This window comes from Nycticebus coucang, chromosome 5 (genome assembly GCF_027406575.1).
Source record: "Nycticebus coucang isolate mNycCou1 chromosome 5, mNycCou1.pri, whole genome shotgun sequence".
NCBI lineage: Eukaryota > Metazoa > Chordata > Mammalia > Primates > Lorisidae > Nycticebus > Nycticebus coucang.
The window spans coordinates 85,942,743-85,955,118 of NC_069784.1; the positions used below are offsets into that span (position 1 = coordinate 85,942,743).

General features: G+C 37.7%; 2 protein-coding genes across 8 annotated transcripts in view; one reads left to right on the plus strand and one right to left on the minus strand.

Moving 5' to 3' along the window:
- Window positions 1-1,574, plus strand: part of ARMC2 (armadillo repeat containing 2) — a 121,971-nt gene extending 120,397 nt beyond the window's left edge. For all 6 annotated transcript variants that reach the window (XM_053592128.1, XM_053592131.1, XM_053592129.1 and 3 more), the window contains one exon: window positions 951-1,574. In XM_053592128.1, coding sequence (XP_053448103.1) covers window positions 951-1,108 — 158 coding nt within the window. In that variant the 3' untranslated portion in view covers window positions 1,109-1,574. The remainder of the gene's footprint in view (window positions 1-950) is intronic.
- Window positions 1,575-9,124: 7,550 nt separating this feature from the next.
- Window positions 9,125-12,376, minus strand: part of SESN1 (sestrin 1) — a 121,002-nt gene continuing 117,750 nt past the window's right edge. For both annotated transcript variants that reach the window (XM_053591358.1, XM_053591359.1), the window contains exons 9-10: window positions 10,877-11,021; window positions 9,125-10,278 (exon numbers count right to left, since the gene is read on the minus strand). In XM_053591358.1, coding sequence (XP_053447333.1) covers window positions 10,192-10,278; window positions 10,877-11,021 — 232 coding nt within the window. In that variant the 3' untranslated portion in view covers window positions 9,125-10,191. The remainder of the gene's footprint in view (window positions 10,279-10,876; window positions 11,022-12,376) is intronic.

The window sequence follows — 12,376 nt, forward strand, 5'->3', positions numbered from 1 at the left end:
TTTGCCATATGAAAACATGTTTGCAAATTATGTACATAGCAATATTTGTGGTCATCTTAGGACTTAATGGTTACCACCTAAGAAGTCTGCCTCAGGTCACAGACCTAGGAGATGGCAGAGCCAAGCTTCTAACCTGTAGGCCAGGGCACTTTCCCGAGGTCTGTCACACAGGGTGTGAAGCCCAACTCAAACAAGGAAAAACATGGTGGCAAGTCAGCACAGACACCTCAGTGGCCATTGATCTTCCTACTTGGGTCAAATGTATTATGATGTTCATAAAAATTTACAGTGCCCATGGATTAGGAATCAAATTAAAGTTGCAATTTTGCATTTTATTTTTACAAGTGCTTTTCTGAGTCATCCATGGACTCACATGAAATTTTGATACTCCCTGAGATTCTCAAAGTCCCCCAGTTTTCACAGTCATTCGAGAGAGTTTGGGGATAAGGAGTTGTTTTATCAAAGCACTATATCCCCACTGCTTTGAAGACAGCAAAGTTCTGATTTTCAGTAAAATTTAAAGTGTCAAATTTAACTGAGCTGCTTTCCCAAAAGATTTCCTGACTCCTTTTACATCTGTCAACCACTGAAGTAATTAATTTTCTTATTACATATAAGGATGTAATCTAATATTACACTTTGTTTATTCTGAGATATTGTCATTTGACTTCTGGATGGAAACTTAACATGTAAAAAAACTAAGAAATTAGTTGAAATTCAAGCTCAATTGAATCTATTTTAAAAAAATTTAAAAGAAACTGAATTATGCTTCTTTAAAAGTGATGTATTTTAAAGAACAGAAAAGAGTAGAGAATGTCTCCCAAATCCTATCTTGTGTTATGCTAGTATTATAGATAACCCAGGGTAAGTGTAATCATGTCAAAATTAAACACTATTCCATAGGATCACATTTCTGAATAATTGCTGTAATTTAAATTTTTCGGATGCAGATGAAGAACTAGCACTGAATGGCAGTCTTGACCAAGACCTCAAAAACTATCACAAATTCCACTGGGAAACAGAATTCAAACCTGTGGCACAGCAGCTTCTCAAGCGGATTCAGAGACATCACACCTTCCTGGAACCCCTGCCTGTGGCTTCTTTCTAATATGACTGCAGATTAACAACAGAAACAGGAAGCCAAGGTCTCCCTCATTTTTAAGAAGTGGTAACAAACATGAACATTTTTTTTCAATATTAACAAATATTCGAAGATTTTCAAGTACTGATTTTAGTGAGTAGCCTACTACGTCTTTTAAAAGGAATAAGCATTTACTCTTGTTAGGTCTGATGGAACAGTGAATATATGTGTTATATTTTCTGGTGTGAGAAATGTAAGATGGAAAGATATACATTTTTTTTTAAGTGACTTTTTCTTTTATTATCAATTAAATAACTTAGTTCTAGTTTTAAAATCTTGATTTAGCAATTGGGAATTTAAGTGCTTGTCAGTCTCTTAGTTAAATGAACATCGCAGTAAAGACTACAGATGGTGTACATAGAAAGAATGGTGGTCAATGTGAATGAACACATGAGCATCTAATTCTTACTACGTCTAATGTTTTCTGATTAGGTTACTGGTATTTTTCTGGTCCTTATATTCAGAGAAAGGAGTAAGCAGAAAAACTTAGAAAAGACTGCTTTAGGCCATGTATTCTTTACTAAATAAGTAAAATAGGTGGAAAAAGGAGTGTTTTACCTCTTTCTTTTCATCTGAAATAAAATGACTGGACTAAACAGTCCTCCTAATGATAAGCCTCTGTGTCTGGAGAGGTGATTGTTGTATAAGAAATGCAGGCTTAGGTGTGTGGCAGATGTTTGAATCCTAACTCTCCCCTGCTAGCTATGTGGGCCTTGAGTAAGTAACTTAATTTCTTGACCTTCAACTATAAAATGGGAATAATATCTATTTTAACATAGCATAGTGGTTTTTTCTTTGTAGTATAGTTTAGAACAAACCATAAATTGTGCAAATTGCCCAGCCCGGTGTATGATGTGAAGTAAGAACTTAGTAAATTATAACACTGTGATGGCAAATAGTTTATCAGTTTGCTGTTCTTTGTAGGATAAGTTTGGCCTTTGAATAAATGATAAAAAAAAAAGAAATTTAGACTTCTATAGTTATCCTATACTAGCCAAATGAAGATTTATAAATAAAAGCAAATTTACTACTCTTCTTGGAAAAAAAGAGCTCCTTTTTCACCCTACAAAATACCAAGACTCCTGGGATGTGGCCATCCTAGACTAGATGGGCTCTTAAAGTGTATTAGAATAAATCTACATTTCCAGGAACAAACAGACTTTCTGAGGGCAGTTCTACTGTGGGGCTTCTTCCTGGTTGGGCTCCATAAAATTCTCCAGGGACACTCACCTTATTGTCATCTTAGTGAATAATCCATAATATATGCTAGTAAATTCACTCCAATAGATGAAATCAGTTTAGTCATAGAATTTCGTCTCTCCAAAACATTTTTTTTGGAGACCGAACCTCAAGCTGTTGCCCTCGGTATAGTACTGTGGCATCACAGCTCACAGCAACCTCCAACTCCTGGGCTCAAGTGATTTTCCTGCCTCCGCCTCCCAAGTAGGTGGGACTATAGGTGCCCACCACAATGCCTGGCTATTTTTTGGTTGCAGCCGTCGTCGTTGTTTGCCAGGCCAGGGCTGAATTTGAACCCACCAGCTCAGGTGTATGTGGCTGGCGCCTTAGCTGCTTGAGCCACAGGCGCTGAGCCTCTCCAAAACTTTTAAGAGTGTAAGCCTGTATTATATACATAGCAAGCTATGTACAAGGTCTGACAGTTAAGTTTGCAAGTTCCTCCAGAAAAAGTACTACGTATCTCATTGCTGAATACGTAGGTCACTATGACAGTTTTGAAACAGACTGTTATGGTCCAGTATTTCAATTCTAAGAAATACAAATACTCACCTTTGCGAGTTTCAGACACAGGCTTGCTTGGCTTCTTGGTGTTGCTGGGAGGGCTTCATTTGTTTCCATCTGCAGGGATTTTACATTTCTTGATTTTTATGTTTCTCAAAACTTTCATAAGGACCCATATATCACTATGGTTACCATTGAGATACTCCCCTTGGGAAGCTTATGCATTGATGCCAGTACCTAGTCCATCCTTCAAAGCAATTTTGGAACTCTTTTTTTTGGAACGACCATCAGAGCTGTTGTCGTATGGCACACAAAAACACACAACAATAATGAAGGCCACTCAGCAAGACACCGCCACATGTGGACACACACACAGCTGTGAGACACTGATATACCAAGGTTAGGAAACCTCACCAAGTTGTTTGTACAGCGCTGCCAGCATAAGCACACAGTGGCAAATTTGGGAACTTAATTGTCAGACCTCGTATGACAACAGCTCTGATGGTCATTCTAGAAAAGGAGTTCCAAAACCAGTTTAAAGGGAGGACTAGGTGCTGGCATCAGTGCATAGCTTCCCAAGGGGAGTGCTTCAGAGGTAACCATAGTGATATTTAGCAATGAGATATGTAGCACTTTTTCTAGGATGAGTTCATGAACTTAATTGTTAGACCTGGTATTCTGCTTTCAGTGAACAAAATCAAACACCACTCCCTGCAACAGTCCCCTTGGTATTTATAACTAATATATTAATATTAAATGGTAGTCTATGGCAGCACACCATTAGGCTTGTTCCCTTCCATACTCCTTTCCCTCTCAACCCATGTGCAAGCTGGACCATTTGGAACTGTCTACTTAACCTTTTCTTTAAAAATTGTGGTTAACTGCTGTGAGCTATGATGACACCATACTCTAGCCAGGGGCAACTCTGTTCAAAAAAAAAAAAAAAAATTTGTGGTTAAAAAACATATTAACAATGGCTTGGCACCCATGGCACAGTAGTTACTGCACCAGGTTCAAACCCGGCCTGGGCCAGCTAAACAACAATGACAACTGCAACAAAAAATAGCCGGGCATTGTGGCAGGTGCCTGTGGTCCCAGCTACTTGGGAGGCTGAGGCAAGAGAATGGCTTAAGCCCAGGAGTTTGAGGTTGCTGTGAGCTGTGACACCACAGCACTCTGCCGAGGGCAACATAATGAGACTCTGTCTCAAAACAAAACAAAAACAAACAAACAAAAAATAACAAAATTTATCATTTGATTAAAATGATTATTTTAAGTGTACAGTTAAGTAGTGTTAAATATATTCACATTGTTCTGCAATAGAGCTCTAGAATTTCTTTATCTTTTAAACTGAAACTCTATTCATTAACCAACAACTCCCCACTTCCTCCTCCCCCCAGCCCTGGGCAACCACCACTCTACTTTCTGTTTCTATGAATTTCCTTACCACTTTACATATCTCTTATAATGGGAACCGTATAGTATTTGTCTTTTTGTGACTGGCTTGTTTCACATTTAGCATGATGTCATCAAGGTTCATCTATATTACAGGCTGGGACAGGATTTTCTTCCTTTTTAAGGCTGAATGTGTTCCATTGTATGTATGTATATGCTATTTTTTAAATTCATTCATTTGGGTTATTTGCATATCATGGCTCCATCAGGTCCCAATTATTTATTTCTGTTGTTGCAATTGCCAACGCGGTCGTCTTCATAAAATCTTTCCCCAGCCCAGTATCATTAATAGTTTTTCCAGCTGAGTGCTGAGGCTCATACCTATAATCCTAGCACTTCAGGAGGCCAAAGCAGGTAGATTGTTTGAGCTCAGGAGTTCGAGACCAGCCTGAGCAAGAGTGAGACCCCATCTCTACTAAAAACAGAAAAACTAATTGGTGTAGGGGTGGGCACCTGTAGTCTCAGCTACTGAGGAGGCTGAGGCAAGAGAATTGCTCAAGACCAAGAGTTTGAAGTTGTTGCGAGCTATGATGATGCCAGAGCATTCTACCCAGGGTGACAGAGTAAGACTCTGGCTCAAAAAAAAAAAAAAATTAGATTGCTTTGAGTAGTATAAATATTTTAACAATGTTTTAACATTGTCTGCTGTTTCTTTTCTCAAGGTTTCATAGTTCTTTCTGTAGAGATCCTTTACATTCTTTGTTAGGTATATTCCCAGGTATTTCATTTTCTTTGAAGCTACTGTGAAGAGTCTTTGATTTGGTTCTCAACTTCACTGTTAGTGGCATATATGAAAGCTACTGACTTGTGGACATTGATTTTGTATCCTGAGACATTACCGTATTCCTCGATCACTTCCAGGAGCCTTGTGGTTGGGACCTTGGGCTTTTCCAAATATAAGATCATATCCATATCATCTGCAAAGAGTGAGCGTTTGACCTCCTCTGTCCCCATTTGAATATCCTTGATTATCCTTCTCTTGCCTGATTGCATTGGCTAGGACTTCCATTGCTATGCTGAATAGCAGTGGTGATGGTGGGCATCCTTGTCTGCTCTTAGGTGTAAGTGGAAATGCTTTCAGTTTTACTCCATTCAATATGATATTGGCTGTGGGTTTGCTGTAGGTGACCTATTGAGTGTTCTTGTTAGAAAAGGATGCTGAGGGTGGCGCCTGTGGCTCAAGGAGTAGGGCGCCGGTCCCATATGCCGGAGGTGGCAGGTTCAAACCTAGCCCTGGCAAAAAAAAAAAAAAAAAAGGATGCTGAATTTTGTCGAATGCTTTTTCTCCATGTATTGAGATGTTGAAAGCTTTTTGATTAAACGATTCAATATCCTTATTAGTTGTAGATCCTGTCCCAGCATACAAATAGATCAGGCGTCCTCAAACTTTTTAAACAGGGGGCCAATTCACTGTCCCTCAGACCATTGGAGGGCCAGACTATAGTTAAAAAAAAAACAAAAAAAAAACTATGAACAAATTCCTATGCACACTGCACATATCTTATTTTGAAGTCAAAAACCAAAACAGGAACGAATATAATCACACTGCCTCATGTGGCCTGCGGGCCGCAGTTTGAGGACCCCTGAAATAGATGAACCTTGATGACATTATGCTAGTTTGGCCTAGTTTAGATTACTTCATGATTCAATCAATCTTGGTATGGTGTGTGTTTCTAACTTATCCAATTTGTTGTACAGTATTCATAATGTAATCTTTTTTATTTCTGTAATATCAGTTGTAATGTTCTTTTATTTATGATCTTAGTTATTTAAATCTTTTTTCCCCACTTAAGGTAATCTAGCTAAGAGTTTGTCAATTTTGCCGATCTTTTCAAAAAAATAGCGCTTGTTTTTTTTCTGTTGTCTTTTTTTTCTATTGGCTATTTTGTTCATTTCTGCTCTGATCTTTATTGTTCCTTCTGCTAGTTTTGGGCTTATTAGTTTGTCCTTTCTCTAGCCTTATCTTTCTTCTTTTTTAATGTCAGATTTTATAGGTATAAACTTCTCTCTTAGCACTGCTTTCACTGTATCCAGTAAGTTTTGGTATCCTTTGTTTAAATTTTCTTTTGTCAGAAGGTATTTTCTAATTTGCCTTGTGATTTCTTTGACCAATTTTTCTTTTTTTGAGTCTCATTTTGTTGCCCTGTGTAGAGAGCTGTGGCGTCAAAGCTCACAGCAACCTCATACTCTTGGGCTCAAGTGATCTTCTTGCCTCAGTCTCCCAGGTAGCTGAAACTACAGGTGCTTGGTATAATGCCTGGCTATTTTTTAGAGATGGGGTCTCACTCTAAGTTCAAGGGATCCTCCTGCCTTGGCCTCCAAGAATGCTAGTATTACAGATGTGAGCCACTGTGCTCAGCCTGAAATTATGTTTTAAATTGGTAGTGAGTTATTTCCTGTACTTTTGTGTTTTAAAAGCTGGATTAGTGGGAAAATGATGTGGTCAGGATGCTCAAGTAGCCCCCAGACAAGCCAGAACATTGCATGTAGTTATACTTTTATTCTTTTTTTTCCTGAAGAAGCTAGGAATTGGGAGGTTTCCCCATGATTACGCTATACTATGGCAGGGAGGGGCTAAGGTAAGCAAAATGCTACAAACTTTCTTACCCTTTTTAGTGTAGCCACCTCCTTGCTTTACATTTGCCTACATACTGCAGTTTCTCAGCTGGTTTCTAGGAGTTCTCACAGGGGCATTTTGCACCATATATTCATATTACCTTAGTGTCTCTGCAGGAGAACAAGTCCACCTTCTTGCTGACATTACTCCCTGTTTACTTGCCTTTTACTATCCCTTGGTAATTCACATACACAAATATGCTAATAAACTTTCAGAGTACCTTGATAAATAAAAATTTTTAGATAAGCATTTTTTAATGCTACCACTGGTCTAGCACTGGCCTGTTTCAAAACAAATTTGGAATAGCTAAACTTAAGATTTTTACCCTTTGGCTTAGTTAGGCCAGGCACGATGGCCTGTAATCCTAGCAATTTGAGAGACTGAGATGGGAGGATCACTTAAGCTTAGGGTTTGAGACCAGCCTGAGCAAGAGTGAGATCCTGTCTCCACTAAAAATAGAAAAGTTAGCCAGGCCTGGTGGCAGGTGCTTGTTGTCCCAGCTACTTGGGAGGCTGAAGCAGGAGGATTGCTTGAACCTAGGAATTTGAGGTTGCTATGAGCTATGATGACACCAGGCATTCTAGCCTGGGTAACAGAGTAAGACTCTGTCTAAAAACAAAAACAAAATTAAAGAACATCTTGGCTTTTAATTTATCAGCATATTTTGTAATGAACTTACACCTTGGTATAGTGAATACAGAAGTGTTTTGGCAATTTGGAATTTAATCTCATTCTTATAGTATGATTCTTAAGTTTGGCCTAATTAAAAAAGTCTCCCAATTTTTACCAAAATTTTAGATTTAAAAAATTAAATCCTGGGAATCACATCCAGAATCTTTACATGATTTTTTAGAAAAAATTTTCCTTTGGTGGAGGAAGGTTTTGATACCCCTTAGAGTAACCTGCCTTCCCCAATTATTTTGGAAATGATTTGTTTCAAAGATTATAGTAACATGAGAAATCCTGTGTGTTTAGTTTTGAGAAAACGCCCTGAGTAACAGGAAGCACCTGTTTTAATAGGAGGCATTGAAACATCAACTTTGTATCACATGTACTTTTATTACTTTAGGTATGAACATAATTTTTTACACATTAAAATTTAAACTTCAACTCCTGATTTCTAAGTGATTATAAAGTCTAATGTACTAAGACTAGGCATTTATTAGATCTTGTTTTGTGATTTCATCGCTGCCAATTAGGACCAATACTAGGAATTTTGGATTTTCAAGAGGAGATGTAAAGAACAAAGAGCAGCAGCAGAATGAGTAAAATTTTAACTATCTCCAGTGCAGACTTAACTAGCTGGGCTCATCTGTACTGCTACGGTAAGAACGCAGCAGACAGAAGAAGAAAAAGGCACGATGCAAATTTAATAGGTAGGACCATCTGTACGTTATTGAAATGGACTTAAAAATTTCTTCAAATACACACTAAAGATAACAGTCTCTTTGTAAGGTCTTGTCTTCTCACTGAGGCACATATACTTGAGGTCAGGTATCACTTCTACTCAACATTGTCCCTCTCCAACTCCCACTTTCACACCACCCTATAAATAAGCAGATAGCAGATTGAGCTCGATAAATGTTTTGATGACTTTCAATTAAACTTATAACTATTTCTAATTGTTTGATAAAGTATTTTTGTTCTTTAGTCTCTCTACCGTACCAGCTATTTCCAAAATAAAAATGTTATTAGAGAAGATTCACGCTTCTTTGTATCCTTTAAAATGCTTTAAAGGGTTGTGTTATTTAATATACGTCCCAGGCTTATCTGAATATAGCATTATTTAAGTATCAATCTACTTGGCTTATGAAAGGAGACAAAGAATTGTTACTAATTATGAAGTCATGACCTTTTTTTTTTTTTTTTGAGACAGAGCTTCAGGCTGTCGCCCTGGGTAGAGTGTGGTGGCATCATAGCTCACAGCAACCTCCAACTCGTGGGCTTAAGAGATTCTCTTGCTTCAGTCTCCCAAGTATCTGGGACTACAAGTGCCCACCGCAATGCCAGGCTAATCTTTGCTTGTAGTTGTCATTGTTGTTGGGCAGGCCCGGGCTGGATTCGAACACTCCAGCTTTGGTGTATGTGGCTGGCGCCCTAGCCACTTGAGCTACAGGCACCGAGCCAGAAGTTATGACTTTTTAAGAGACTGACACAACAAATAAAATTGAAGAAAAATTATTCTTTATTGAAAAATACCAATAATACTGACAGACTTCAAAAGCAATTCACGCTTCCAGAATACAAAGTACTTAATACATTTTTTTCAAACCTGTTTGCATCTCATTTTTGTAAATCAAATTTGATAACCTGACTAAAAATATTTTCCAGCTTTATTATTTAAGGAGCTGCACAACCTCTAAGGTGGGGACCATGAGGCAGGCAGGAGCAGAGGGACAGAATGCACCTGGGACTGCACAGCAGTCTACTGCAACATTTCCCACTACTTTGGTGCTGGAAACAAAAATATCACACAAGACAGCTGCCCTCCAGTGTCAGAATCTTGAGAAACAGCATATCAAAAGATAGCCAGTTTTTAAAATTTATACACTTTCATTTAAGATTGCTTTTTTGAAGAAAATCTTTAAGAATGCTACTGTAATTTAATATCATCCAATTACTCTGAATTAAAAAAAACTATAATGAAAGAAATGAACTGTTACCATCAAAATGGTCTTTACTGAGCTGTGATTTTTGTTTTTTGGATGCAAAAAAAGCTAATACATATGCATGTTTAATTTGAAACCACACAAATTACGTATGTAGGCTCAGATAGTAGCAATGTTCACTTTTATTACTAATAGCTTAACTGAAACAGCCATCTGTTCATTCCATCAGCAGGAATAGCAGCACCAAGATCTTCTAAAATTCTTTATGTATAAAGCTTAAGTCATTATCCAAGTCCCATTCTTAGCATGATCCAATTCTTGTTATCTTATTTAACATAAAAGCAACAGGATTTGGAGAGTTACTATTTGCTGTATTAAAACAATTACACAGTATCTTGTACTGTCAAAAAGCAAAATACTGTGAATGGCAGCCCATCTTCACAGCTCTAAACTGGAAGCTGCCAAGCATTCACTGCTCGTGCCAGAGTAACATTGCAGAAACTAAATGAATCATGGCACAATGGATTTCTGAATTCTTTTATCTACCATTGGTCCTGGGGCTTAGTACCTTCCCCTTGTAGACTATATCCGCTGATCATTCCAGAAACATCTTTAATGGAGGAAAGGCATCAGGTCATATAACGGGTAATGGCTCTCAGAGCATAAAGGAGTTCTGCTTGCATCCTAGCTTCTATAAGAAGCAGATTAACATGAACCTGAATATAAAATATAACATCATATAAGGGTTATAAGCATTCACAATAAGTTTTTCAGTGCATTTAAACACATAACTACTTTTCTGTGTACCATTGAATCACTTTCTCAAAAGCTATCTAATATTCTTTTCAAATGTTTTGAGCTGTCATTTATATTTAATCACCTCTTAGATGTTTGTTGTATTTTAGAAAATCTAGATAGTGCTTTATCAGAATGCTAAACTTGCCCTGCCAAATCATTATTCAGTAATTTCTATAAAGATATTTCAAAGAGACCGAGACATCTCTACCAGTATCTCATTAAAAGAACCTTTACGAAACAGTCTTCTTTCTCCTATGTGGTGACAATCATGCCAGCAATTCTGAAGATAGACCAATGCACCTATTCCTGTTGCGTGATTGGAGTCCTGGTCTTTTTTCTTTTTCTCTATTACCATAATGAGGTTCCCATCCAAGGGATACCTGAGATAGCTATTCTGGAATGTTCTTCTTTGGGTTGGTGGGGTGATGGAAAGGGTTTGAGAGCCATTAGGTTAGGTGAAGGAGACTAAGAATCACTGCTAAGTTACAGTGTAAACAAACCACAATAGGCACATACCTTCTCAGAGTGCTTGAACTGCCTCCAGAAGCTATCATACATTCTTTTGGTAACCTTTTCAGGAGTGCAAACAACAGTCTTGATATAAACTTTAAAGCTACGATCCAATAGCTGGTTAATTTCACCATAATCATAGTCATCATATCTGTTAAAAGACATAGCAAGAATTATATTTTCAGGGTAATAATCTGTTTTCTTCTTAAGTGTCTACATTAATAGGAAATGCTGTTTTCTTTATCCCTTTTAGTGTAGGCAGCTGTCCCCCAGAATGACATAACTCTACAATTGGGATAGATAAGGGATAAGAAACAGTACTTAGGAAGAATAACACAATTTTCTAGGGCCCAGGAAATCATTCCTGAAATTGTATTGATAGTACTAATACCCTGTTTCCCCGAAAATAAGACATCCTCCGAAAATAAGACCTACTTACAGGAAAAATAAGACGACCCCTGAAAATAAGACCTAGCGCATCTTTGGGAGCACACCTTAAAATAAGACACTGTCTTATTTTCGGGGAAACAGGGTAGTATTGATAGTACTAACTGACAGTACTAATACTGTAGCACGGGGCACCAAGTAATACTACATATTTACAATTATGAATAAGCAAATACACTGCGAAGAACAAATTCTGAGAACAGAATTTGAGTATTGCTAAAATTAAGAAATTAACAAATCGGTGGTGCCTGTGGCTCAAAGGAGTAGGGCGCAGGCCCCATATGCCGGAGGTGGCGGATTCAAACCCAGCCCTGTCCAAAAACTGCAAAACAAACAAACAAACAAACAAAAAAACCAAATTAATCTATTACCTTTGTTACTGGTACTATTGCATGATGTGTAAAATGTACTTAACTTGTATAAGTAAAAATAGTTAGAAATAAGAAAAAATGGTGGGGTGTGTAGATGGAGAAGGATGGTCTATGCATGGGCTCACAGTGTCCATACTTTGGAGAGCCTGTCCTGCTTTAAGGCAAGAGTTACATGCACAAGTGTCTGTTCTATTCCACCAGGCAATGGATTCCAGATCACACAGGCACTGAAGTAAATCTCTTATTCGGTTTTCAGTGGGAAAAGGAGAAAGTTCTTGCCAAGCTGGCCTTAAACTTGTTCAGGAAGCTAAAGTCAATAGTTTGGCCACTGATTAGTGGATATTAGCTTCAAATCAGTCCGATGTACCTTAAATGCCAGACTCATTTAGAGTAGAATAGAATTTGTAGGTTTTAACCAGAGTCACTGATAAAGTGAACAGCAAGAGAAAGCCTGATTTTATAGCTAAAATAGTAAGAAAACATTAAGTTTGAGTGCATAGGTGAGAAAATGCAATGGCTGCATTTTCTATAAAAGTATGTACATAGAAATACAGCTGAATACCTAACATTAAAGACATGAGAGTTTTGAATTTTGATTAAGTATTATGGGAATAGTTACTCTTCAGAAGGAGCTTGAGAACAGCCAGAGGGGCAAGATAAGGATATTGAGTTTCTAGGAGGTAGAAAT